Genomic DNA, 27,802 nt, shown 5'->3' on the forward strand with positions numbered 1-27,802 from the left:
CCCCCCCGTACCGAAAACAAATTCCTTGTGTGTGTGTTTGTGCACACTCACTTGGCAGTAAAGCTCATTCTGATTCTGATTCTGATAAGATTAGTCAATTTCTATTTTTTCAATACAAACCATAAAATAAAATCTAAAAAGATAATTTAATACAAGAACTTACATTTAATTTCTGCACTGAACTGTTTCTATTTCTCTATAAATAAATCTCTCCTGCTCCTTCGTCTCCCTGTTCATGTTAAAGCAGAGAAGCAAACAGCAGAGTTCAGGTTTATTAGTAAATCTTTATTTCTGTCCATTACATCTGTGTAATTCATTACATCAACAATTAACAACAGATTTATTATTGTGCACAGTTAACACATGATTCAACTTATAAATCTACAAAATTTCTTCATGTATTTATTCCATTATTTCTCTGCTAAATATCTGAAGAGGATTAAAATACAAATTTAAGATCAGAACTTTCTGAGTGAAACTGAAGCACAGCAGCTGCACCAACGCTGTTTGATGCTCATTTCATTTCAGATTATTCCGACTTCTGTGAACATTATAAAAAACTAAACCTAAAGCTCAGAACTTAAACATTTTCATTCCCAGGCCACAGGTGATAAACAGGTGACGCCTGTTGAAGCTGCAGTTTGCATTTTCACAACAGAAATTCATGTCCAAAGTTCATTTTCATTTCAAACAGAGGCAGCGTGGACGCATCGTGTGACATGTGGTTCAAAGACTTTTATGCCAAATAAAAGTTGCAGCTAAAACGTCTTGGCTCCTTACTTCCTCCATACTTCCTGTTACTGTTCAGGAAAACACAGTGAAGAAGAAGAAGAAGAAGAAGAAGAAAAGAAGTAAAAGAAAAGAAGAAGAGATGTACCTGCTGTCAGGTAGTTTGTTGTTTTCTACAAAAACCACCTGGACTCCTGAGGCTGACGTGTTACAACCAGCAGTGTCAAAGTTATTCAGAAACAGTTTCCATTAAAAAACAGGACCAGCTGCTCCTCAACACCGTCACGTCTGAGTCACATGACTCACCTGAGGAACAACGCTGTCGTTCGCACCTGAGTAATGAATGATGACATCATCCACACCCGCCACCTCCTACTACTTCTTCTCCTGCAGTTTTGTTTGCTTCCTGTACAGCTCGTGGGCCTCAATGATCTCCATGACAACGGACGGGTCATCCAGGGTCGAAACATCACCAAGGTCAGCGGTTGTCTCCATGGCAACTTTCCTCAGGATCCGCCTCATGATCTTCCCGGAGCGAGTCTTTGGTAACCGCCTCACCACCTGAAGGCAAAGACCACCTGTTACCCATGGCAACAGGACATACTGAGCTCTGATTGGCTGCTAGGGCTAGTACTCTGCTCATGTATGAATGTGAGGTACTTGTACTCTGAGTGCTTTCTTTTCCTGGTACTTGTATTTTACTAGATTTTTTTTATTTTTACATTTTTAGATTTTTATGTACAAAACACATGAACAAAGACAAAAAACAAAGTGAAGTATTAGAAATATTAGGACTCAGGAGGTAGAGCAGGTTGACCATGAACCAGAGAGTTGGTGGTTCGATCCCTGTATCCTAGTCCACCCTGGTCGCTGTTCCACTGGTGTGAACAAATAGTGTAAAAGTGCGGTGAGTGTAGAAAAGTGCTCTACAAGTATAAGATCAAGTACAGATCAAAACTAAAAATCGAAAAAATACATTCTAATGTGAAATATACAAAAAGTATTGAAATAAATTATTGTGTTAAAGTCTTACTAATTCTATTCAATACAATGGATGACCAAAAATATAAAACACTAAATACATTTTAAAAGATATAAAAGTCTATATTAATCAATAAACAACTGAATTAGAACAACAATATTTGTTCACTAAGTGGCTGAGACGCACCAGGAAGTGCTCTGGGACGGCGTACTTGGCGATCTTGGTGGTGACGAGGTGTCGGAGCTGCTCCACCATGGAGTGGGTGTCGCCACCAAGATCATCCTTCAAAACCACAAAGGCGAATGGCACTGACACACACACACACACACACACACAATACATAAAACACAAGATTGCAGATTAGCAAAATAAACTGTGAGCAAAGGTGGTACTCAGCTCTTTTACTGGGGCAGCATCAGAGCATGATGGGAGTTACCTGACTTTCTCTTACCTTCTCCTTTTATATCATGTGGAATTCCAACCACAGCTGCTTCTGGAACAGCTGGATGTGCGTCCTGTGAAAACAGTTAAAGTCCAGTTTTTAACTGAAAACCTAAAAACAGCAACTTTTTCCAAAAAAAACATGTTTGACTTTGAGGAACTGTAACTCTGAGTCCACATCCCAGGCCTGAGTGTCCTGCTGTTTCCATTAGATCCTTCAGAGGAACCAACACACATCCAGGACCACATTTGCACGTGGCCCAGATCTAGACTGACAACATCTGGTTCGGTCTGTTCACACTGTAGAAACATCAGGCCTGATGTGGACCCAGTCTAATTCCTACAATCCAGTTCTGTTCATATGTTCTTCCCACAGTAAACAAGCACAGTGTCTCACCAGAGCATCCTCTATCTCTGCCGTCCCCAGACGATGCCCGCTGACGTTGATGACATCGTCCATCCGACCGGTGATCTGGTAGAACCCGTCCTCCGACCGGAAGGCCCCATCACCACTGAAATAACAACCTGACAGAAAAACAACATCAGCCCCAGATGGCGTCAGACTGAACGACTGCACTGTGGTTCTTTCCTACTGACCAGGAAACGGTTTGAAATACGCGTCGACGAATCTCTGGTGGTCTCCGTAAATACTGCGAGCCATTCCAGGCCACGGTTGGCTGATACACAGGGCCCCGCCCACCGAGTTCCCAGGCACAGGTTGGCCCTGACAGACACACAACAGTCAAACACACACACACACACACACACACCACAGTGAATATACATCATTCCGCAGATGAAGCGATGGAGAGTGAAGCTCGGCTTTAACTCTTTGTCTGTCTGGGAAGTTCTGAAGCTCATGTTTTCATGTTTCTCATGTTTTTAAAGCATCTTGAGAAAAGTGAAACGTTTCTAAGTAAAAATCAGAGCCTGCCTTTATTTTCCCCATAGTTTGAATAAAAACCTGAGCTTTGGATGTTAAATCAGTGGATCTGAGTGTGACATGCTACTTACTGAGCATTGTCACTTTTTACTCTTTGATTTTCCTGCAGCTACAAGTTAGTTTGCAAATTTAAACTTTACATTTAAAGCATCTGTGCATTTTTAAAATATTCTAATTAACCACCCAATAAAACGTATCAGGCTGTGTCCAGCAGCTAAAACATCAAAATGCCATTTACACATGAATGCACAAGTAATAATGAATAAACAATAGAATCATTACAATAATATCAGGCGAATGTCCTGCATGTTGATGACATACTTTGTATTTGACATAAAACTGAAAGTTCATTTTGAGGTAATTGGACTCACTTGTGACTCTGTGTGGTGCTGACTCTACACAAAACACAGAAACTACTCTGAAAACCAACAAGTCTTTTCAGGTTTTCTCTGATCCTTTTTCAAAACCTGTCAGACCAGAACATGATCTAATGAGTCACGAAGCCTGTTTGTTTAAACAAACCGTGAACAGTTTAGGAACAGTGACCTCGACCTGATCCTAATCTAATCTGATCTACTCTCAGTAACCAGGCGTGATGAGAAAGATTACGGCTCTTTAGCAGAGCGAGGGAAACGGGGAAACTAGCGGATAATTAATTTGGGAGCAGCAATCATCCCGTCAAACAGATGCTGCTGCTCCTGCTTTACTGCAAAGATTGAACTGAGAGGGAGAGCTGTCACTCAAAGGTCCGTTCACCGCTGGGACCACTTCAGTGAAGTGACGCAACAAAAGTGTGGATTCTGGGAGAACCTTTTCAGCTTCCATCAGAAAACCCTGGGTCAGAGACTGAACTGCTCCTTGCCTGGTGAAGTGGTGTTAGTGTTGGTGCAGCTCTGTGCTTCACGTCACCTTCTCTCCCATGAGAACCGGCTGGATGCCAAAGAACGGCCTCATGGCCATGGCAGGGAGGATCGGAGAACCTTCGTCCGCAGGGCGGGGGGCGATGCAGATCCCTCCGGTCTCTAAGGACAGACGAGGAACAAATTCACATCTGTGGACTCAAGCTGGGAAAAGAAACTCTCCACAGTGTGTTTAGTTAGTTTGCTATTTGATGATAAATATTTAACCAGGCATTAACACACCTGCAGGCACTGGGATCGGTTAGAGAACAGAGCGAAACATGCAGGAACCTCAGAGGCAGAGGGTTCAACCTCTGCAGTGCAAGAAGATCATGTCACGATAACCTAAGAGCCACAGGTGGCATTTAAAAACCTTTTGTCCAGGCACATTTTCCTTTGGGCCATTTCTGCAAATTCAGTTCAACTTTGTGCTAAATGTCTCATTTCAGATTGATAAACATCTAACCCAGATTCTGAACCAGAGCTGGGTTCAGTTCACTGCATAAGAACTAACTTCAAGGGTCTAGGAAGAGACTTTAGGGTGAATCCTGAAGGGGCTGCTGGTACATAATCAAAACCACCTGTTAGGATGAGTTGTGCTGTAAACTCAACCATATGACGCTGACCTAGACAGCTCAGCCGAGTCCTCTGACCCCGCAGGCTGGAATCCCAGGCCTGTTAGCATTAGCATTAGCATTTCTAATAGAGATCTCCAGCAGTTTCCAAACTGAAACCACAGAGCGGTCATGACAGTTCACCCTCTCAGCCACTAGAGGGCAGATGTTGCCTTCAAGTGCGGCTTCAATTTCCTGTAATTTCTTAATTTATTGGGGATTTTTCTCCTTTTCAGAAAAAGAAGCAGCTGGCGCAGAGTTTAAAGTCTGATTTCAAAACAACACACACTGAGGGCAGTGATTGTGGAGGAATTAGGGCGCTGATCCTCGACAGTCCTGTCCTGGGGGCTTGTGCTGGGGGTCAGGGGTGTTGAGGATTTGATCTTGACTCATTTGGAGCAGAGCTGCAGATGTTCTGCTGCTAATCGTTCCAATTAGAGTTAAAGGGAGAACCGGACAGACGGAGTCACAAATGGACCGACAACAAACGCTCCCAGACCAGTGGGCGACAGGAAAGTACTCAAGAACAAATATGAAGTACTTTATGTGAATATTTATGTGAATATTATGTTTTCATGCTTATACTTTACTACATTGCAGAGAAAAACAATGTTTTCATTCAGTGAAACCACACAAGTTACAGGTCTAACGAAACATGATGTTTAAATCAGACATGTGATGAGTTAATGAAAGTCCAGTATGACCAGGATGACTGATCAATCATCACCTGATTGATGATTGATTATTAATCACAGAAACACATCATCAACAAACTCCTGTGGAAAGTGTCTCACCTGTTTGCCACCAAGTGTCCACTAAAGGACACCGTCCGTCTCCAACCACAGTGTGGAACCAGTGCCAGGCCTCGTGGTTAATGGGCTCTCCCACTGCGCGCGCACACACACACACACACACACACACACACACACACACACACACACACACACACACACACACACACACACACACACACACAGTTTATATGGTTTTATTACAGGGTCCAGAAATGTCTGACATATTTTATTGTTTCAATGATCAAGCTCGTGATAAAGTTCAGGTTTGTGTTTGTGTTTTAACTGATTCCAAACCAGTTTGCAGCCTGAGCACCTCACAGCCCATATCTGTGTATCTTTGCACTGTGTGCGTGAGCAGACTGAGTATTGATCCTTAATCCGAGAACAACCTGACAGGTTTAATATCTGAACACTCCAGGTGGTGTCCAAGGGAAGAAGAAAGGAGTGAGCAGATAAAACTGATCCTATTAATTCATGCATAGTGAAAGCAGCCATTGTCTTATTGTTGCACAAACACTGAGTTGACTGTCTCTGATGGTCTATTAGCCACAGTTCTACAAAGTGCTGGTACATGTAGGCACCACTGCCTCACCTGACCCGAGCGTCCTCAGGGTCGAGCGGTCGTACGTCTTCACCCAGTGGTCGTCGTATTTCTGCAGCAGCCTCAGAGCCGTGGGCGCGCCGTAAAACTGGGTGATCCCCAGGCGCTGCACCGTCTCCCAGTACCTGCCTGAGTGATAACACAGCACTACAATGCTTTACTGCAGTAAAAAATAGAAATACCACAGTGTATGATACTTCCCTACAGGTCAAATCCTGCATTCCAAACCTGACGTTGGTAAAAGTATCAGCAGAAGGTGCTGAGCTGAGGTTTATCTGCAGCAGCACATGGTTTTCTGTAAGATCCGCCTGCAGAGCCTCTGGACTGAGACACATGGATCATTAAAGAAAACTGTTTTCCATCAAGTTTTTCCTTTAAAATAGTTCAGTCAGTTTGTCAGAAAAAGCCTGGGGGGGACATGGACTTCTCTCTTATCTGAAAACTACAGCTGTCAGACAGATGTACTGCAGTAAAATACAATATATAATAGTGTTTTACATGTACTTTTACTGTCTTTGTGCCTCTTGGTGATCATTCTGATTTTCTTTGTGGTTGTTGTCTAGTTGCATTGTTTTGTTGATTTCCCAAAAAGAAATAAGACCAGTTGCTTCCTGTGGGGGCCCTGCAGTAGCATCCATCCACGCCCCCCCTGGCTCCTGTAGATTAACTTCAACAGTTTCCCTCCCTTCACTTCTGGGACCTTCAGTGTTTCTTTGTGCACCAGATGATAAAACACACCAATGAGAAGTGGGTTGATGATGAAACAACAGAAGGCAGATAAGGTGAGGCCGGGGTACGACTGCAGGTAATAAACCCGTGTTAATGAGAAACTGCCTCCTCAGTCCGTCCTGTCCAGACTGTGAGAGGAAGAAGCTGCACAGCCGACGCTAATGCTAAAGGCTAATGTTAATGTGTATGAGATGTGCCACAGCTCATATTCCTAACTCACCTGCAGCTTTTACTGATTTTAAGATTTATATTTTTCATTTTCATTCAGGATTTTTGAAGGCAAAATTATTTCTCATGATAGAATCAATTGAATGAATGAAGCATTTTAGACTTTTTAAGGCCTTTTGGGGAGTTTGTTGGACTTTCACTGACCTGCTGATTCCCTGTTCTAACCACAGACTGACAGTAACAGACACTATGGCTGCAGGTTATATGCTGTAGGTGTGGTCATCAGTTCTCCTATCACTACCACCCACAACAGACAGATGATGCTGTTTTTAGCCCTGACAGTCTGTTTCATCTCTGCTTTTATCTTTGTTGCACTGACTGTGTTCGTTAGTAACGCCCAGCCCAGCAGCACAGCTCGCCCTGCGTACGTTTGGTCTCTGGAACCTAGTTTGTAACAGCAGGTTTGTGTCAGCTCTGTTTCTGGAAAAGGCGGGTGAGCTCCCTGCTGTGTTTTTAATAGTTTATACGGCACAGACCCATAAGCTGGACCAGGTTCTGGATTCACATATACATCACGCTGATGACACCACATTCACTGTCTGTCTTTATTCTCCTGGATGTTATTTCTGTTCCCTGAGAAGCCTTTACACTCAGCTGAATGAGGCCTTATGTTACTCATTAAACCTGACCAAGCCAGGACAAACAAATAAGGAACCAGGATACACCCAGAGTGTTCAGGGGTGGGCCTTACCTGGGTTTGGGTACACAGGTGTGCTCTCAAACAGGACGGTGGTGGCGCCGTTACACAGAGGACCGTACACCACATAACTGTGTCCTGTTATCCAGCCGACGTCCGCCACGCAGCCAAACACGTCACCGTCCTGGTGATCGAAGACGAACTGAAACAAAAATTGAAATGGTACTGCAGTAAAAGTAAAAGTACTGCGTGCAGACAAATGTCCTTATGACTATGATGCTATCAGATATTTGTCTCAGCTCATTCTAACTCAGGGGTCTCCAACCCTGGTCCTTCAGCACTACTGTCCTGTAGGTTTTCAAATCTGGAACCGAGCTGCAGCCACCACAGTTTTCACTCTGCAGAGTTTTGTCTGCATTAATCCATCAACTGTTTGGCTTCACAATTACCCAGAGTTCAAAGTGTGTTGGCATTATTCAGTAACTCAAACTTAATTTAAGGCAAATGCTCAGACTACAATCTTCCTGTTTTATCTCATTTCACGTAGTTTCCTCTGTAGCCAAACATATTTAATTAGCTTGGCTTTGTAACCTGGACTGGGTCCACATCAGGATCCACAGTGTGAACAGACCAAACCAGATGTTGTCAGATCAGATCTGGGGCATGTGCAAATGTGGTCCTGGATCTGATGGATGTGAAGGAATAAACACACAAAGAGCAGATCTGAAACATCAGGACAGAGAAGGTATAAAATACTGTGGATTAAACTCAGGTGCAGTACAAGTACCACAGATTTGGACTTTACCACCTGATTTAAAAAAAAAGGGAATGTTGGAAGAGAAGTGAAGTATCTGGACTTCTGTGCCGTGTGAAAACGGTCAGAAACAAGATGGCTGCAGAGCCAGCGCCGCCTCTCTCTCTCTGTCTCAGTGTGCCTGTGTCTCTCGCCCTGGCATGGACCCAGTGCTCCTGGTCTTTATCACATAAAGCAGCTTTTGTTCTGTTGTTTCATCCAAACGAGCGGAGAGACAGAAAACCTTGAGCTGCTAAGCTGCTTTGGAAATTAGCACTGATAAATATATGGCACAGATGTTTTTATTCAGTAACATTCATCTACATCAGCTGCTGTCGGCCCACACACACACACACACGCACAGAAACAACGTTTGTGGTTGTTAATCAGAAAAAAGCTAATTTTCTCCTCCTGCTCCTCCGCCCTCTCGCTCCAACCATGAACAGCCCTGTTGTTGTTTGTTTCCTCGCTTCAACAATCAGCGTTTCCATCATTAGTGTTTCAGCCGACATGGAAGAAAACAACAACAACAGACGGACAGGAAGGACAGAAGGAGGCAAACAAGTGGAGGAGGTGGTAGCAAAGAAAAGGAAATAAGGAAACACAAAAAGAAGGAAGAAGGAAAAGAAGATTTAGGAGACAGGGAAGAAAAGGGTAATGTACTTCTATCCTTGTGAGGACCATTAGAGGGTTCTGGGTTATGTTAGTGCAGGTCCTCACAACTGAGTGTGTGTGTGTGTGTGTGTGTGTGTGTGTGTACCTGGTGTGTGAGTGAGGAGTACAGCAGGTATCCAGCCTGCGTGTGGACGATGCCTTTTGGTTTCCCTGTACTGCCTGAGGTGTAGAGGAGAAACAGCAGATCTTCACTGTCCAGAGGCTCAGCAGGACACACTGCAGACTGAGAGGACATCACCTGCAAAATACTACGTGTTACTGCGGTACTATTACTACTGATACTTCTACCCACTGACAGGTGTATGGCTCACCTCCTCCAGGGGGACGTCCAGCGGTCCCATCACCACAGGCTTCTCTGTCCTCTGGGAGACGAAGACGTGCCGCACGGTGGGGCAGCTCGTCAGTGCAGCGTCCACGGTGGGTTTGAGGTCGAGGACCCGGCCTCCTCTCACGGCCTGGTTGCAGGTGATCACGGCTTTACAGTGAGCTGCCAACACACGACTCGATCAGAGCGGAGGCAGCATGAACATCAGGACACGTGTCACAGACGTTCAGAGTCAAAGCCACAGCGCACTGGGGTCAAGATTCTTTGATGGGACCTGATTCTAACCCATTTTAAAACAAATTAATAACAAACATCATTGGGACCAGTAGTTTCTCAGTTTCTACACAAACACACAGAATCACCGGGCTGAACGTGGTATCTTCTGGCATGTGCAGAAAACGGGGGAGGGGGGTCTGATTTAGGGGTTTCTGGTACCTTTGGGTGTCCTTTAATGATCATGTCTGCAGGTGAATTAAACTAAAAATGTGTGATGTCCAGGTAATGTATGTGTACGGATGTTGGTCCTGCTGCTCTGGTGTTTGCTGTCAACACCGAGCCGCCGCCTGTCTCTGCTCTGACCCTGTGTGGTTTTAAGGAGCTCTTTGAACCTGCTGCAAACCACCACACTGCAGTTTGGTGCTGAAAAGAGAGTTACTGACTTTCTTCCCAAATAAACTAACACTTAAGGTGACAAGCTGGTGGCACTGGTTCAGGGCTTCATGCCTGGAAGTGCCTGTAGACACGTTATTAAAACCGACAGCATGAGTCTGGACTTGAAGTGAAGAACATATTTTACTGGCGTGTGCACCGAATTCCTGGAGTGAAAAAAGCCTGAGCTCAGAAAGATCAGGACTGGACTTCACACACAATTGATTTGCGTTTTTACTCTTCACCCTTTTCACTGTTTTCTCCAGACCAGTAATCCCATTTGTACTGTCTGACCACATGAAGAGCTGAGTTCACGATCAGCTATGGAGCCTTGACCTATTGGTTTAACTCAGCAAACATTTCACTTACATGCAGAGACAAACAGGCAGATGGAGAGACTAGAAACTGTGTGAGGTTTGGTAGTAAACAATCAAATATTAGTATGAATATGTGAAGGTAGAGTGATCAGACAGAGAGAAAAATGTTTAATGTGACACTGTGGAGTCACATGTTCATTAACAAAGTGCTGAGGTTTCATTAAACATGTGGTTCTGATGTGTTTCAGATGTGACCTCTAAGGATTGTAATGTCAGCTCCTCAGGGAAACACTGCTGAGTGTTCATGGTAACGACCTGACTGATCCTCCAAGGGGAACTTACTCCTGCATGTAAACATTCCCGTCATGCTCTGCTTCCCCTGCTGCTCAGCCGCCCTGCCAGTTGTTTCCACAACACAGAAGTCCTTGAGCAGCGTGTGACCTGTGCAGGCTGCACTTTACTTTCCCCTCAGTTTATCGGCGGCCAAACAGCAGCAGGCAGCAGGGCATCAGCAACTCTGAACAAAGGAAAGTAAACGGCTCCTCCTCCCACAGGCCACACTGCTGCAGCTTCCTCCACTTGGACTCAAAGCAGGTCCACACAAACACTAAGTCCTGTCTGGGGAATTACATGGCGTTCCAGAGGAATCTGGAGGAGGACCTCAGACTGAAGTTGAGGCCAAGGGTCAAACCAGAGACAAAGTCCCTAAAGAATCTTTAAGAAATGTTTCACTATGATTTTCCCATTTTCCTGGAATATTCTGGTGTCACATGACTAGACTCTGCTGACTTCACTTCAGATTCACAGGCTGCAGATCTGCCACGTAGACCAGAGGCTGATTGCAGGCTCTGAATGGGTGTTTCCTGTGTTTTACTTGCACCACTTCACATACTGATAATTACAAATGCATGAACAATGTGCCAAGAAAAATAAACCACAACACACTGTGTGAAATTCATCATAATTAAAGGGAGATGAGCCAATTCATCATTTTGGAAAAACAATTTGAAGAAACTAAAAAGCAGGAAGTCTCAGTTTTCCACCAGCACCTAAACGCAGCATATGTTTGAGACAGTGAGAAGAATCTGAACACACATGACCTTGTCCATATCTGTGGTCACAGGTTTAACATCTACACATAAAGACCAGAAGCTCACACATGGTTTTACACGTTTACCTACAGATCTGACTGATCTTTGAACCTTATTATCTGTAAAAATGTGTTTAAAGTGTTCTGATTGTTTGTGAATTGGACAGTGTGTGTGTGAAAGTCAACCCACAGCTGTCACATGTCCTGCTCAGAAACTGAACAGTGCAGCTGTAAGAGCAGAGAAAAGCTCTTGCTGGAAAAATAATCAGCTTCTTTAAACAGCTGCTGCTCGTGATGATGATGAAGAGGAGGAGGAGAGCAGTGACGAAGCAGCAGTGTCAGAGAGTATAGTGTCAGTTCTAGTTCAGTGCATGTTTGTGTTTCCTTAATGATTGACTGATTGGTTGATTGATTGATTGATTGATTAACTGATGAACTTTGGAGTGTTTCAGTTTGACTCACCATCCTGGATCCTTCCTGCCAGAGCATCTGAGCTGAAGCCGGCAAACACCACGGTGTGCACTGCACCTATACGGGTGCACGCCAACATGGCCGCCACTGCCAGTGGTGACACCGGCATGTAAATGGCCACCCTGTCCCCCTTTTGGATCCCATGGTCCTTCAGAGTGTTAGCGAGTCGGCAAGTGGTCTCCAGCAGCTCCCTGTGAGATAAAGACAGAAAACACGCACTTACTCAACATACAGTAAATTACTAAGCAGCTCAGGCTTATCTGACCTGACTGCAGTTGTCACTGCCCAGAGTGAGACTGTTAAACCCGACCAGCTGAATATACGTCTTTAGCACCACTGCTCTTACATTTATGGACATTCCTGTGCATTTATGGTGATTCTGACAGAGATAAGATAAAGATCAGCATCATCTGCATAGAGGGAGGATATGCTGAACTTTACCACCGTCAGTGGAGCTGATCAGATGTTCGCACCTGTAGGTGACTTTCACCTCAGTGCCGGGTTCGTCTCGCTCCCAGATCAGAGCCACTCGGTCCGGATGTGTCTCCACATGGACATCCAGACAGTTCACTGAAAGACATACGGACACAGCAGGGCATGAACCTCAGATGCAGATGATGTACATCATAAGGGCCAGGTGGGTTTATGTAGTTATGAACAGCTGTACATACACAACATTAGAAAACAACATTATATCGCCACACCACATGGGGAGCGTGTTGATCAGCACTGGAGAAAGTATTCAAAGCCTTAACGTTGTAATAACAACAACAATAAAAATACTCTGAGAATTAAGTTATGTAGTTATATGTGGCCAGAGAGTGGAGAACCTGCAGGACCCTGACCCACCAACACACCAGAACTTTGCTCAGGAACAAAGTCAGTGTTTAACAAAAACATGAGACACGACTCTTGTGGTGATATAAAATAATAATGTGAGAACTGTGATAATTTACTGTTTTTCTCTGACGTCATTATGAGCTGAATATTTGGGGTTTTTTGAGAAACTGATCTTAATGAAAATAATTGTTAGTTGGAGCCTCATTTCATAAATGTTCCTCTGTCGTGCTGGATTCATCTCCTGTATCTTATTAATATTAAAACATGTCGTGTTGAAACACGCGTCTTCATTCATTCACCCTGTGATTAAACCTTAATCCTAAAATGGATTTAAGGCCGATGATCCTGTTTATGTCTCACGCAGCAGGTTTACTTTATATAACAAATCCCGCTGTATCAGAAATCATCCACACGTCACTATTGGAACATTATTGGATTATTACCAGAGATGCAGAGACCGTGACTGTTAAAACAAAGTGGTGATTTTAACATAATATTGAACAAATAATCCTGCATGTATCTAATCTGTCGTGTTAATATTTCACTGACAGGTTCTGCAGAATGAGGCTTGAATGATACTTTTTATATTTTGAGTAGATTTTAGTCAAAATGTTTTTTTTATTGAGCAAGATACATGTCACATTTTCTGAAAATATTACAGCTGATCCTTAAGTAAAGTGCTAATCAGGTCACAGAACCAAACTTTAGACTTAGGTCCTGCAGGTCCTTTCCATTACCTTAGACGTGTTTGGATACTTTGAGGTGGTTTTGCTAAAACTATTTCTGTCCTGTTACTTATGTAGATTCTGGATGCAGACAGTTTGAGTACTGGTACTTGTATAAAGGATGAGTGTACTTGTTCCAGTGTCTTTGGTTTGTAGGTTCTGTCTCAGTTTGTTCTAATGGCAGCTGATTTGGATCCAGTTTAATCTACTGATAAATTAACTGACTGAAACCTTCATCAGTGCAGCTGCCTGCAGTGAGAGTGAGAGCAGGAATCCATAGAGAAACAAAGATCTGGTCTCTGAGGTACTGCAGGGATTTGAACCCAACACCTCCTGTTACTTTAAACCACTGGGATTTGGAGGCAGGATCTCTGGTCTACATGAAGCCACCAGCTTGTGTGTAAAAGTCACACTGAACTTGTTTGGAGGCTGAGCAGGTTTAAAAAAAACTGATAAAAATCAATGATGGGGTTTTAACTCTCCAAAAGCCAGCTCCCCCCAGTGGGACCCCATATCCCTGGCAGCTCAGCTTCAGGTGTGTTTCAGTCTGTCCTGGACTGTCAGGCTCCTGGTTCTTTTTCTACCCAAAGCACAAAGCTCATTGTTAGAGCCATCATGAACCACTCTGACCCAGAACTGGTTCAGACTCCAAAGTGTTTCCAGACCAAAGCTTCTCCTACAGGCCTGATTTTCTCTCTGTTCTGTCCAAAACAACCAAACGTCCATCTGTGTTTGTGTCTCTGGGACCTGGTTCAGTTTCTCTGCTGCTCATTTGGACTTTTAATTGTAAAATATCCCCTCAGCACAGACCAGGACTATGGTGGGATCTGAAGGGCAGGAACAGTTTTCATTTTGCAGCCTGGTGTCTGGTCGGGGGTTAAAGTAAAACTGAAAGTTGGATCAGTCTCTGAATCCACTGCTGCTACTTTTCTTTAGTGGTTTTTACTTTGCAGCTTCACTTGAAGTTACGGGGGGGGGTCAGGTCACAGGTCAGCTCCTACAGTCGTTTGTATCTGGTTGTCACGTGAAATATTACAGACAACGTGTGACGTTTCTTATGTTTCTCACGCCTGCAACAACAAAATGAAGCAGGAAAAGTGGAGTCCCGGTGCATTTCTCAGGTCACATGTCCCCTCTCTCGGTCTGCACTGGTTTTCCAGGACTATTACAGAACTGGTCCAGAGACTGGGTCGTTTTACTGAGACTTTACAGCTGAAAACGATGCGACGACGCAGTAAAAGTTCAGTGTCGCCGAGTTTCTGCAGTAAAGTCATAAGATTTTTCCAGAAAACAGACTGAGGAGGGCGGAACCAGCCCTGCAGCGAACAGCCGATTATCGACAGATTATTGATTATTGGTGATCAGCGGTTAGTTAGTTTGGTAAAACTCACCGGACACGTTGAGTTTGCCTCCGAGGAACCAGCTGATCCTTCCGCTGCTCAGCTCGCAATCCTGGACCCGGTGGAACGGTTTCACCCAACGGAGTCTGTCGGTGGCGGCGGAGCCCCAGAACCGATCCGGATCAGTGATCGAGAGTCGGTACAAATCCCGGTAGCACAGGCGGGAAACCTGGGAGCTCCAGGTACCCGGGGGTGGGGGAAGGGAGGACAGACACCTGTGCTGTCCGGGTCCGGACCTGGTCTGAGCGATTACAGGGGTCCTGCAGCGGCTCAGGAGGGTCTTGAAGAGTCCGGTCCCCTTAATGTGCGCAGCCATGTTAATCCTCTGAATCCAGACGTGGCGCGGACCTCCTCACAAACACAGCCTGTCTCTACCGCCCCCCACCCCCTTCCCTTCTCGGCCAGGTGTCCCAGGTACGAAAAGTCCTGTGACGCCAAAAGCTTTAATAAAAATTAATACTTTTGATTAGTCTTTAATAACTTTATTTATTGTTTTATCTTGTTGAAAATACTTTAGAAAAAATGTTTAACATTTATTAAAAAGTACTTTCCTTCTGAGCCAATGAAACCATCATGAGGACCAGTTAAACAGATAAACTAATGTACGATGTGTTGTGATTATATATATATATATAAGGATGAAGCAATGATTGTTTCTAAATTCTGGGTTTTCACAGGGATGGTCTTAAACTTTTGCACACGACTGTATCACTAAAACATGTGTCACTGCCAAGAATAAGCTCAGAAAGTAATGACAGAGTTCATGTAAAATATTAGTCAGTTACTAAAAACAGATCAATTGTTTTTTAATGTGATCAAGTCTCTTGTATCATCTGCAGCAAACAAACAGCTGGAAAGTCTGAGTTCAGATGGTTTGACTGATAAACACCAGGAAGGTTCCCTGTACCAACATGGCAGCTGCAACCCTCATTAGTCATTTCAGTTTTCCAACTTTTAACACGTAAAAACGTATTTCAGCTGTTAGTGTGTGTTGGTACCACAGCTCATTGTGTAACACGACAGTTCCTCATAACCCCAGGAAGACCGGTTACAAAATAAAGGAAACTCCACACACCTCCTGCAGTTTGAGGAGTTTCTCTGTGTTTGGGATCAGCAGGTTTGTGTATCAGCCTCCTTCAGTTTCTCTGTAAAACTGCAGCTTTTATTGCTTTTTTGTTTTTCCAGGTGATTTGGTTTAATTCTGTTCATTTCAGGGTTTGTTTCAGGGGAGCCCACTGGAAATAAAGGTACATGTCTCAGGTGTCTGTGCTGACAGCTGCTGCCACCTGTAGGTCCACACAGGAAGTACAGTCAGATTGATTTCATGTTAAATTTCACAATAAACTGGTTTTATATTAAAAAATAAGAACCAACCATCAAGTAAGTGATGAGACAGATAGATTTCCAAAGAAATATTGAAAATCCAACTAAAGCACAGAAAAGCTTCGTGTAATGTTCCCTTACTCATGATCGTCTGCTGGTGAAGACGGTATGAAGTGGTCCAACGCTTCTGTTTCCAAGGTTAAGATCAAATAACAGTCTGTAAAGTTATACTCTACATTATTAGACTAAACAATAAGAGCACAAACAGAGTGTAGAGCTGCTGCTGTGTTTTCCATTTGTTTTCAGACTGAATCCTGTAAGTAGATTAATTTAGTCCTGGTTGAACCTGCTGGGATCAGATTAGTTTGGATCTTTTGTTGTTTTTCTCTGGATGATGTTAAAACCCTGGAGCGAAAAGCAGATCACTGACTATTATTTTCAATATCATATACTGGACATTTCATATTATTATTACTATCAGTCTCCATCAGCTCATATTTTACTGTCACACTCAGTGTGACAATGTACATTTACTAAGAACTGTACTAAAGTACATTCTGAAACACTTGTACTTTCAAGTATTTTCATTTTATGGTACTTTAACTCCATGTACTGTATGTGAAAACTGCCGTTACTTCAGAAACTTTAAAAAATGATCTGAGCTGTAAAAATCTCCCCCATCACAAAGTCAATGCTGCCTCAAAGACGGATGGAAACATACATAAAACCTGTGCAGGGACTAAACAAAGACCAACATCAGTCATACAGCTGCTCCTCCCACCTTGGTCTGTACAATGGATTTATCACCTTGTTGTTCCTCTGATGGCTGGTTGTTAATCTGAGGAAACTCAAACAACAGATCTGATGAACTAACAGCATCATTTCATCGCACAGAGTCCTTTATCCGATCCACTCACTCACTCACGTTTTTAGTGGTGCTGTTATTTAAAGTTCAAACCTGTTTGAAATAAAACCCTGTGGTCTCAGAAGCTGCAGTTTCATCCTCAGAACCTGTGTTGAACCTACTGGACTGGGACACTACCCAGAGCTGCAGTTTACAGTCTTTTCTCCTGGAGCAGCATCGGACACATAAGGAGCTGGGGGTCTTGGACCCACAGCCTCGGACTGAACACCAGCTCAGTGAGACCAGCAGCCACACTTCCCTCCTGCTGAACGACACATGTTCTGTTCACAGACTGCAGCTGCCTGCTAAATGTTCACACAGTTGTGTTTGACGACAGTAAAGTCAAGTTCATCTGCAGCAGAAAAGACAAAAATCCAGGTGTCACGTCCAAGGTAACTGACTAAAGCACAGTAACGCCAGCTCTAAGGATCAGTCTGAAGCCTGAACCACAGCCACAGTCTGAAAACTGAGGCTTACACTAAAACAAAAGCTCTGAAAGTCCGAGAGCGAGTCACCTGTCGGTCAGCAAAGCTTCCACAGGCTTGGACATCTGGTTGATGCAGTAATAGATCAACTGTTACCACAAGGTCACCTATTAGAGGGTCTCAATTAAGAGGCAGAGGCTGGAACATCTCCTGAAAACTTTTTCTAAAAAGAAGTTGAGGCTTTTTCAGTTGGAGTCATGAAACCTGGATCTGTTGGAACCGGTACCAAGCAGCCGTCGGTAGCTCAGACCTTCAGCCTGTGTCCTGCAGAAATGTCCGATATGCCACAGGAGGTCGTCCAATCTGTGGTGTAACCTAAACCTGCAGCACAGCAGCTTCAGACTGATAGAACTTTATTAGAGTATTAATCCCAAAGGTCAATTTTAGCTTAGTTCACTGAGGTTAGTGCAGGTGTTCATACTGAAAACAAGACTAACAGTTTCATTCAAATGACAGAGAGTTTCCACACAGAGCTGACAAAGATCCAAACACGTCCAAGTAACAAAGCCATTTATTGAGCCAAAATTTAGCTGAACTTAAATAATTTACGTTTGAGCTTCACACAGATCTGTTTACCTTTCTGCTCTGCTGCTCACAATAGCGACTGTCAGTGCAGCTCACAGTGATGTTTCAGACAACAGTGTTCTGTCAGCAGTCTGTGTCTGTCCCTGTTTCACAGTGATAATGTTCAAAAAGCCAGATCCACAAAGAAATGATTTTCCCAGGACTGGACTGGCCTGTAACTTCCACTCCCACCCACAGTGGTGGACCTCAACTCCCTGCAGCAGGTTCAACCTGAAGAAGAGTGGATGCTGCTATAGTCACTGTCTGTACAGTGACCCCTGAGTTTAACCCTGACCACAGAATAATAAAGTCTGATGTCTATGATGGGTCAGAAGAGATTGTCTGTCTCTGCTGCATCTGCTTCAGGTGAGCTTTGGTTTGCAGGTGAGCCTTCAGGAAGGTGAGCAGGCGAAAGTGTTTCCCGCAGTCGTGGCAGCTGTACGGCGTCTCTCCAGTGTGGATGCTGCGGTGCCTCATGAAGCTGGTGGCCAGGTTAAAGGTCTTGGAGCAGAGGGAACACCGGTATGGTTTCTCTCCGGTGTGGGTGTACCTGTGGTCCCTCAGGAGCTCTTTCAGACGGTAACTCTTGCCACAGATGTCACAGTGGAACGGTTTCTCTCCAGTGTGACTTCTCTGGTGAACTTTAAATTGTGACGGATTGGGGAACCTCTTGCCGCAGATCTCACAGGTGATGATGGTGTCTCTGGCTGGCAGCTCGTTGGCGGGGAGCTCGTGAGAGTGTTTGCTGATGACGTGATTCCTAAGGCAGCGGAAGCTCCTTCCGCAGATGGAGCAGAGCTGCCTCTCTCCAGTGTGGATCACCTGGTGGCTGCGCAGGTTGGCAGCCTGGGTAAAACCCTTCCCGCAGATGGAGCACTGGTACGGCCGGACCTCCTGGTGCACTAACTTGTGGCGTGTCAGGTGGCAGGCGTGGTAGAAGCTCTTCCCACAGACATCACATATGAATGTCTTCTCGAAGTGGGTCATCTTGTGTGTCTTCAGCACGCTGATACAGGAGTAGCCTTTGCCACAGATGTCACAGTGGCAGGTTTTCTCTCCGGTGTGTCGGGCTTTAACGTGCAGGTTGCGGTGAGCTTTGTGGTTGAATCTTTTTGGGCAGTAGTCGCAAGTATATGGCAGCAGCCCGTGCTCTTTGATCTCGTGTTCACGAAGTTTCAGGATGCCAGTGAACAGGGCCCCACAGAAGGAGCACACAGGGTGAGACTTCTTCCGGTGGTCTGAGAGCCGCTCTGTGTTTGGAAACAGCATCCCACATTGTGAGCACTCATGATGAGTTTCTGTTGTCTCTGCAGTTGCTGTGATTGTGTCATTTTTCCTCCTGCTGCAACTCTGTTTCCTGCTGCGACCTGCAGGGACTCCGCCCACCCTGTCTGTAGCAGTGCCAGGTGGTGGCAAAGACGACCGAGCGTACTCGTGGTCGGGGAAATCAGCCTGAGCGGTAGGGGAGGAGGAGGTGGGTTCTTTTTGCAGATGGGTCACTTCGACTGCTGCATCACAGGTTTTATTTTCACCTACAGAGAAAATAGATGCTAGTCAGGTCAACATAAACCCAGCACCTGTGGGAGGTTAATCTTTTTCTAAAAATCAGCTCCAGTAACTGAGAGCAGCCATCACAGCTGTTTTCTACTGCTCTGCCAGCTTCTCTCTGCTCACAACATCATCTGGAGCTGGTATTTGGAAACAGACGGGCCTCCCATTGTTGGTGAGGAAGAACCATGTGAGCCAGGTCAGCGGTGTGGCTCCCTGCTGTGTTTTTAATAGTTTTTGGACAACAATGGAGGTCTACGGCACAGACCCATAAGCTAAACCAGGTTCTGGATTCACAAACATTACACTGAGGACACCACATTCATTGTGGCTGTCAGCCTCTGGATGGGATCTGGACTCAGTGACACACTAAGAATCACTGGGATTATCCTTTAAAGGGCAGCAGTGCTGTGGATATACTGGAGTCTGGATACTACTTGATTTTTAATAAAATTAACGTTTTCACTTTGTCATTAGGTTTTATCGAGTGTTGATTGTACCTGTTACAAACTAAACCTACTGTCAGCGTCCAAATAACGTCTTACAGATACTGAAACTGTTCCAGATGCTGTTTGATCACTGAGCTGGAACCAAACTGCACCTTAATTTCTGCTCAGAAACACCAGGTACAGGTGTAGCTTCATTATAATCAGAGAAAAATCATGATGCTTATGTTCTCAGTCAGATTAACTCACCATTAGCATGAGCAGTGCTCTGCAGTGAGACCAGCAGACATTTGGAGTCAACTGCAGTGCTCTGAAAGACAGAAACCAATAAACAGTCTTCAGTTTGTGCACCATCATCACTCTACTTCTGTTCCTGTGGATTCGCTTACTGACCCCATAAACCAGGACGTAGGTCTGTTCTGTGGGGGGGCACTGACCTCCACCATCCTCTCCTGCAGAAAACATGGACACAGCTGATCGACAGCTCCATGAATAAATCAGGCAGGTTTAGCATGTTTATTCCAGGTTCCATACATAACATCAACATATATACTGTATATCAATATATCAAGTTAGAACTGAGGATTTTTGTGACGTTACAGCACCAATAACAAATTAGACTAAAAGTAAAGTCATCAGAGAACAGATTTGTGTGAACATTGAAAGTCTTTCCCATCATCAGCATGTGCATTGTCTTTTCTGTGGCAATATATACACTATAAATATGTTCAACATATATTTCAGTTTTTTAATACTCATGTGCCATAATGGAAACATTGGTAGATATCAACCTGATTTGCACTTTATCTACCTTTTATTAGTTTATTATTCTTTTCTATTCTATTTTCAAGCTATATTTATACTATTTCTTTTATATTTATACTTTATTTTTAGCTTTGTATAGACATTAGCTTAAGTTGGGTTGTTTTGCTGCACCAGCTGTGGTGTTAGCCAGTGGAGCAGCAGCTGTCCAGCTGTGGAACGTCCTGCTCACCTGCTGTGGTTTGTGTCTTCACCACATCACTGCTGTCTTCACACTGAGGACGACCAGTGTCCTCTTGCTTCGCCGCAGCCAGATCCACCATCTTCAGGATCTTCTCCACTGCGTCAACACACAAACCGTCCACCACAGCTCCAAGTTTCTCCTGAAGGAACAGGAGCAAATATACCAAACGCAGCAGATATATAATATATTCATATATTCACTGAGATAAATCAATAATAAAAGTAATTTGTAGTTACAGGTCTAATCAATACTGGGAGGATCCTAACTAGTACAATTTATTATCACTTGATTAGCTATAAAGTCTAAAGATTTAATACATTTTCAAGCCTTAAACTATAAATGATTAGACTGCATTGTGTTTAATGAGGAACTTAAATTAGTAAAGACTTTCCTTCCTGAAACAGCTGAAATCAGAAGATTTTTGAACAGAGTTTGATGTGTGTGTGCCTACACGGTAACTTTTAGGCTGCGGTGCAGTGTAGACCGTCACCACTTTACATTTAAGAGAATTTAAAAATCTGCCTCCACCATAAACATCTGTCAAGCAGCAGAAACCACTGGAACCGAAAGAGTTAAAGCTGCGTTAGCCGTTAGCTGTCTTTAGTTCTTTACCTCAGTCTCAAGACTTTGTTTCGTTAAAGAAACTTTCTCCGCCGCAGTAAAAACCTCCGTCATCACCGCCTTGGCCAGATTATTCACGATGAACGTGACTTCACTTCTAAAAGCCACTAAATCGACCATGTCGAAGAATTTCTGCACTAAGCAGAGGTTAGCTTAGCTTAGCGTAGCAAACAAACAGGTGAAACGGCTAACGCGGGAGAGGATGTGACGTGGTCGGCTTGTCTGGTTTCCAAAATAAAAGCACTGATTTTATGTATAGAGGAGTGAAATAAGAAAACATACTAAATATTGTTTTACAAGATTCAATCACAATACTATTTTAGATTCGTTAGTTTAATTTGATGTGACACGCTGCTAATATAGATAGGAAAACATGTCATAAAGCACAGCTTCCCAATATACAAAACAAAAGATATACTGAAATACTGATTAATAAAACCACCAGTTTAATCTTTAAAGTCAATTAAAAGCTAACAACCAATTTTTAAAATGAAACGTTTGCATCACATTACTATGGGAAAAAATTACTTTATTATAACTTTAATCTATTTTAACAGTTTCCAACATAAAATTTAAAAAAATATGCAAAATTAATTAATTTGACTTAGGCCCAATGTAATTATTATAAGTAGCTTTATTTTAATATTGGCAGTCAGACTTCTTTGTAAGATTTATATCCACATATCCAAAAATACACTTTTTTGATATGTGGAGCTGAAACATGTAAAACAATAGTCCAGCAAGTGCTTATTTATTCTGATTAATCACATATTCATAATCTAAACAACAATAGTAGTCCCATTGATACCAAAAATACTAGTTTTTATTCACCCCACTGAACCTGCTGCTGCACAGAGATATGATAATAATAAACAGAATTGTCTGAAATATTACATTTCAATTACATTCATTCACAGAGGTCAGTCAGGCTAAAGCACAGAGAAACCAACAGAAATAAAACATTAAATAGCTTCTTGTTTTCCATCAAACACAGATATAAAACATACTCTTATTACAATACAATAATAAACACACAGATAGAGACAAAATCCTCTCCGTCAAAATCCTCTTCAAACAGTTCATACATCTTGTAGAAAAGTCGCAGTGTCAGTTCCTTGTTGTGTTAGATGAGCTAATAGGGCCAGCTGTGTTTCCAGCTTCAGCTGAATTCTACCAGTCAGTGGTTTCATTACTGGGAAGAGCTGAATAAAAGGTGTAGAAAGTCATTAAGGTCCTATTGTCCCTGACTTCACTAATTGCATCAGTCATTAACACCATATGACTTAGCAGTAAGATTTATTATCATGCTCTAATGCTGCATTTCACACCTGCAGTAAATATAGTGATATTTTGACATTTTTAGATTGCTAACATGCTAAGTTCACACAGGTTAATATTTTGGATGCTAACATGTTACAACCATATATTGGGTTGGAGCCTATTGTGGGCAAGCTTTGTTAGCATAAGGTTAGCATAAAATATTCCAATAAAAATCGCTGATATTTTAGCTTGTTAGCATATAACGATTTTATGTTGGACTTTATATTACAGGTAAGTTTTGCTAGCACAATAAAATCTTATGTAAAGGCTGCTAATTTAGCATGCTAACATTAGCATGACAGAAGACTAACTTAATACATCAGTTTCATTCTGAATTACCTGAAGTGGTTAGCATATGAAAATGTAATCCAAAGGCTAATATTTTAGCATGCTAGCAATAAAACCTTTGCATAGTGACACATTCTGTTCACTCATTGGCTGGCCCCAAGAGAAAAGACAATCAAATCTCTGTCTTCCCAGAAACGACCCATCACTACGTCCTCGATCTTCAGCTGTGTTCGTCCGACTCGCCGCCGCTGTGCCGCCGTGGTGAGAGGGCGGACCTCACTGAGCCTCTACCCTCTTCCTGATGCTGCGGCTGCTGTTTGGAGGAGCTGGACAGGTCAATGGCCACCTCTTCCTCCGTCTCCTCCTCTTCCTCCTCCAGCAGCTCTTCGTCCTCTCTCCGCTCACGATCCACCTCCCGGGCCTCATTGCTGCCACCACATCGTCGCGTAGAGGCATCGCAAAACGAGTCTGAGTGGTTGGAGTCCAACTCTGGGGTGCTGGAGCACTTTTTGGCCATTTCTAGAGACTTCTTGTGCATTCCTGTGAGGACGGAGACAGAGATTCAGCTCAGTCTGTGTGATACAAACAAAACTATCACACCAGATAAAACCACATACGTACTTCACATTTGCACAGGGTACATTTCTAATTTGATGTGCTCAAACAAGCCTGGGGCTCAGAGATGTCCAACCCTGGTCCTCGAGCACTACTATCCTGCAGGTTTTTCAATTATCCCTGCCTTTCCAGTTTCTGATTGGCTGAACACACCTGATCCAGGTAATCAGCGGTGGGTAGGGCAGGGATATCTGGAAAACAAGCAGGGCACTAGCGCTCGAGGACCAGGGTTGGAGACCCCTGCTGTATCTACTACCTCAGGCGTCCAGGGGCAACAAAGCCCCAGACTGGGGGACGTGAGTCACATGATTAATCATTTGAAGTTGAATATCAACTCCATCAGGGGCCCAACAACAAATGTTTGCCCCATGGCAGCAAGTTAATCTGGCCCTGCTGGAGATTTTTCAATACTGAGTGTTTCTTGGAGAGACCATGTGAGGATGTTTAACCTTTAAATATTTCTATCAGAATGTAAAAAGAAGAGATCTGTAAGTTATGTGATTGACCTGATGTGACACAGCTCAGGTTTTTATGTGAACAGGTGATGTGAAAGCATGGCAGAGATATTCTGGGAGCATTAACAAACATTAGCATGTGTTTTAATGTGCCCTAATGAGTAAAGCTGCTGTGTATAATAAGACCGGACCTCCGCTGCGCTGCAGCTCAGTGTGTAGAAACCTGTGTGCTGATGCAGGTGTGGTGCGTGTGTGGCACTGACGTGCTTGCGGCTCACCGAGCAGCCAGGGGGCGCAGGATCCCATCATGCCGTTCTTGGCCGAGTTGAGGATGGACTCAGGGAGCGGGATGGAGTGTCGCACCATGGCCCCATACAGGCCGTACTCCGCCATGACACTGCTGCGGCCCCAGCACTTCTCACGCTTACGCCACTTGGCCCGACGGTTCTGAAACCAGACCTGGAAAACAGGTTCAAAAGCAAAAAACAGATCAAACTCAGTAAAATCACCACTGAGTGATATCATCCAACAGAGAACTTCGCTCTCAGAGTGCAGGTCTAATTCTGGTTCCCAAAGTTTCCAAAAGAGCCTTTAGCTATCAAGCTCCTCTCCTGTGGAACCCAGTCTGGGTCTGGAACCCAATATCTCAAATTAGGACTGAAATACAGTACTTGAGTAGCTTCAGCCTGTAGCAGTATAAGTACTCTGACCTGAGTACAGGTACTTCCTCACCTGTATCCGGTCCTCGGGCAGCTCCGTCTTCATGGCAAGCATCTCTCGGGCGTAGACGTCAGGGTAATGGGCTTCGTGAAATGCTTTCTCCAGCTCCTCCAGCTGGTGGGAGGTGAACACCGTCCTGCACAGACACAGACACTGAGCTGCACGTTTCACCTGAAACCCTTTGAGTCCAGTTTGTCAACAGAACCAGAAACATCCTGTGAATACACGTTTTCTGTTTACACTCTGATGCATATTTATGTTTTTAATGTTTTATGTGCATTTATATATTTTACTGTTTTCATATCTGACTTTGTCTTTATTATCTTTAATAACTTTATGAACGTTTATTAACTGTGTAAAACATTTGAATATTTCTAATTTTAAACATTATTGTTTGTTATATATTTTTAAATGAATATTCTTCTCTTTACTTTTTTCTTATTCATCATAGTATGTTTTGACAAATATAATATTCATAATAAACATTTGATTTTCAGATAAAAGTTTATGTTAAAAATCAAAAAGAAGCTAAAGTCTCATTGTAACATGGTCCGATGTTAAATGTTTTTTATTTTTAAACTGTTAAACAATAACGTGAATATTCGTTTGTTATTAATGAGACTAAAATAATCTTAATGCGTTGTCTTCATTTAAAAAACAGATTCCTGTTATTTTAATTTAATTTTTATTATCGCCCAGATGTTTCTCAGACCGAAGGTTTTAATAAAAATGAAATTAAATGAAATTAAATTTAAAGAAATGCGGGTTTTCTCTGACCTGTGTCTGCGCTTCTTCCTCTTCTGAGAGTTTCCGGAGCTTTTGGAGTCGGTTCGGTCTGACAGACTTTCCTCATCTGCAGAGAAACATGTTCCGTTTTAAAAACAAATGTGTTTTTATAATCAAACGTCAGAATAAAGATGATTTATTCCAGTTGAATATATGTTCAAACCAAACAAGCGCAGTTTATTCTTCTTTCATTATTTGTTATTGTCAATTATTGATTGTGGAAATTGATCAAACGGAAGTTGGTCTGTTGTTTCCTCCTGATGAGTTTTTAATAAAACTGATGTAAAACTGACACAAACAAAAACACCGGCAACATTTATAATTAAAATATTTTCAGTTTTTACATTTGAAGTGAAGAAGCAACTAAAACCGAGCCGAGACGAACTGAGCCGAACCAAAAGCAAAGATCAAGTTAATAAAAGACAGAAAAATAAAACGGCTTGTTTAAAAAATCCAAAGTTCCTAGCGGGTATTTCAGAAACCAGGATCCCGCAAACCAGACAGATTCAGACAAAAACGAAAAAACGAGCTGCTGCGAATTTCATCTTAAAAACAAAAGTAGATTTGAATAAAACCAAAGTTCAGAAGGAAGAAGATGTTTGGAGTCAGACTTAAAATCAAAAATCCAAAACGAAAATCGGCTAAAAGTTTTAGTCCGGATCCGGTTTCTGCTTCACTTTAAAACCAAACAGTAAAAATGAAATAAAAAGTGTGGTGAACCCGAGCCGGGCCGAGCCGTACCGGAGTAGGCGTCCCTCTGGGCCTCCAGGTTCTGCAGGTAGTGGCTCTCGGCCCGGGCCTGCAGCAGCGGCAGGTGTCCCGGCAGGAAGCAGGGCGCCCCGGCGGGCTGCTGCGCCGCCAGGCTGCACAGGAAGCCGAGGCCGAGGGGCAACGACCCTCCCGGGAACGAGAAACCGCCGAGGCCCCCGCCGGCTCCCTGCGGCTCCGCTCCGGGCCCGGGGCCCGCCGTAGACAATCCCGTACCCGGGGCGGAGCCGGGCTGCTGCCGCGCTTGCAGGTCCGTCTCCAGGCCCAGTAGGTCGGTGATGGCGAAGCCTTTGGAGCGGAACCCGGGACCGTGCAGCCGGGACTTCTCCAGCCCCAACCCCGGGGGTGACATCTTGACTTTGGGCTTCTCTTCGCTGATCTCCTCCCGGCCCGTCATGCTGCTGGTCGGGGAACAAACCGGGGAACAAACAGGCCCTTCGGAGGCGAGGATGAGGATGGACAGACCGGGACAGACCGGGTGGCGGGCTCCATTTATCCTGCTCCGGGATCACAGCAGCATCCAATCAGAGGTGATGTGTGTTGGGGAGGGGGGGGTCTCTATTCTCCGCTCAATCCCGGAGGATTAATTGCCACCAATTTCCCGCCAATCCGATGAGGATTTTCGGCGGAGGAAGTTTGATCAGAGACGGAGGAGCCTGGTCAGAACCTTCACTTGATGTGATGGTGAAGTTTGATGTAAACAAACGGGACAAGGCCGAAGAATAGTTCAGTTCATGATGCTGCTTCTGTATATGATGAATTATTTTATAGGAAAATAAATCAATCAATATTTGAAGTCACCAAACAATAGAAATAACAGATACTGATGAAAACGCACCTTAAAGGAGCTGATTGTAATAATAAATTCTATATATACATTCTAATAATATAATAATATATTCTAATAATATAATAATATATTCTATATATTCTAATAATATATTCTATATATTCTAACAATATAATAATATATTCTATATATTCTAATAATATATTCTATATATTCTAACAATATAATAATATATTCTATATATTCTAATAATATAATAATATATTCTATATATTCTAACAA

General features: G+C 43.5%; 3 protein-coding genes and 1 long non-coding RNA gene across 8 annotated transcripts; 1 reads left to right on the forward strand and 3 right to left on the reverse strand.

Moving 5' to 3' along the window:
* Positions 1–264: 264 nt before the first annotated feature.
* On the reverse strand, positions 265–15,314 carry acss1 (acyl-CoA synthetase short chain family member 1). 2 transcript variants are annotated; one of them, XM_026308804.2, is made up of 14 exons: positions 14,873–15,314; positions 12,390–12,486; positions 11,908–12,107; positions 9,377–9,552; positions 9,151–9,303; positions 7,652–7,799; positions 5,995–6,132; positions 5,403–5,495; positions 4,005–4,117; positions 2,750–2,876; positions 2,550–2,677; positions 2,163–2,226; positions 1,898–2,019; positions 265–1,290 (listed from the first exon to the last, which is right to left on the reverse strand). In XM_026308804.2, the coding sequence occupies exons 1-14, from the start codon at positions 15,195–15,197 to the stop codon at positions 1,105–1,107; spliced, it is 2,070 nt and encodes a 689-aa protein (XP_026164589.1). In that variant the 5' UTR covers positions 15,198–15,314; the 3' UTR covers positions 265–1,104. The 2 variants fall into 2 exon arrangements, with proteins under 2 accessions (XP_026164589.1, XP_026164590.1); XM_026308805.2 differs by lacking the exons at positions 12,390–12,486; positions 14,873–15,314 and adding an exon at positions 12,263–12,339.
* LOC113131498 (uncharacterized) lies at positions 6,704–11,304 on the forward strand. 3 transcript variants are annotated; one of them, XR_003295811.2, is made up of 3 exons: positions 6,708–6,785; positions 8,837–9,482; positions 10,604–11,304. It is a non-coding gene; the product is annotated as an uncharacterized LOC113131498 (long non-coding RNA). The 3 variants fall into 3 exon arrangements; XR_004463221.1 differs by lacking the exon at positions 10,604–11,304 and having other exon boundaries at positions 6,704–6,785; positions 8,888–9,935; XR_004463220.1 differs by lacking the exon at positions 10,604–11,304 and having other exon boundaries at positions 8,837–9,935.
* A 2,598-nt stretch (positions 15,315–17,912) lies between the features above and the next one.
* Positions 17,913–21,961, reverse strand: LOC113132242 (zinc finger protein 664-like). 2 transcript variants are annotated; one of them, XM_026310219.1, is made up of 5 exons: positions 21,770–21,961; positions 21,146–21,296; positions 20,545–20,603; positions 20,401–20,461; positions 17,913–19,689 (listed from the first exon to the last, which is right to left on the reverse strand). In XM_026310219.1, the coding sequence occupies exons 1-5, from the start codon at positions 21,896–21,898 to the stop codon at positions 18,476–18,478; spliced, it is 1,614 nt and encodes a 537-aa protein (XP_026166004.1). In that variant the 5' UTR covers positions 21,899–21,961; the 3' UTR covers positions 17,913–18,475. The 2 variants fall into 2 exon arrangements, with proteins under 2 accessions (XP_026166004.1, XP_026166005.1); XM_026310220.1 differs by lacking the exon at positions 21,770–21,961 and having other exon boundaries at positions 20,545–20,635; positions 21,146–21,255.
* Positions 21,962–23,606: 1,645 nt separating this feature from the next.
* vsx1 (visual system homeobox 1 homolog, chx10-like) lies at positions 23,607–27,127 on the reverse strand. The gene is made up of 5 exons (XM_026309823.1): positions 26,704–27,127; positions 25,954–26,029; positions 25,189–25,312; positions 24,720–24,915; positions 23,607–23,926 (listed from the first exon to the last, which is right to left on the reverse strand). Exons 1-5 carry the CDS (start codon positions 27,125–27,127, stop codon positions 23,607–23,609), a joined length of 1,140 nt encoding a protein of 379 aa, XP_026165608.1.
* Positions 27,128–27,802: the final 675 nt, after the last annotated feature.

Source organism: Mastacembelus armatus, chromosome 15 (genome assembly GCF_900324485.2).
Source record: "Mastacembelus armatus chromosome 15, fMasArm1.2, whole genome shotgun sequence".
Classification (NCBI taxonomy): domain Eukaryota; kingdom Metazoa; phylum Chordata; class Actinopteri; order Synbranchiformes; family Mastacembelidae; genus Mastacembelus; species Mastacembelus armatus.

Excerpts from the sequence above, each read along its gene's own strand:
- LOC113132242 (XM_026310219.1), bottom strand. The coding sequence starts at position 21,898 with ATGGTCGATTTAGTGGCTTTTAGAAGTGAAGTCACGTTCATCGTGAAT. Across the intron at positions 21,297-21,769 it reads AACAAAGTCTTGAGACTGAG|GAGAAACTTGGAGCTGTGGT; the intron begins GTAAAGAACTAA and ends CTGTTCCTTCAG. Across the intron at positions 20,462-20,544 it reads CCTACGTCCTGGTTTATGGG|AGCACTGCAGTTGACTCCAA; the intron begins GTCAGTAAGCGA and ends TCTGTCTTTCAG.
- vsx1 (XM_026309823.1), bottom strand. The coding sequence starts at position 27,127 with ATGACGGGCCGGGAGGAGATCAGCGAAGAGAAGCCCAAAGTCAAGATG. Across the intron at positions 25,313-25,953 it reads AGGAAGAAGCGCAGACACAG|GACGGTGTTCACCTCCCACC; the intron begins GTCAGAGAAAAC and ends GTGTCTGTGCAG. Across the intron at positions 24,916-25,188 it reads TGCCCGAGGACCGGATACAG|GTCTGGTTTCAGAACCGTCG; the intron begins GTGAGGAAGTAC and ends CCTGTTTTCCAG.
- acss1 (XM_026308804.2), bottom strand. The coding sequence starts at position 15,197 with ATGGCTGCGCACATTAAGGGGACCGGACTCTTCAAGACCCTCCTGAGC. Across the intron at positions 12,108-12,389 it reads GAGGTGAAAGTCACCTACAG|GGAGCTGCTGGAGACCACTT; the intron begins GTGCGAACATCT and ends TTTATCTCACAG. Across the intron at positions 2,227-2,549 it reads CAGAGATAGAGGATGCTCTG|GACGCACATCCAGCTGTTCC; the intron begins GTGAGACACTGT and ends CTGTTTTCACAG.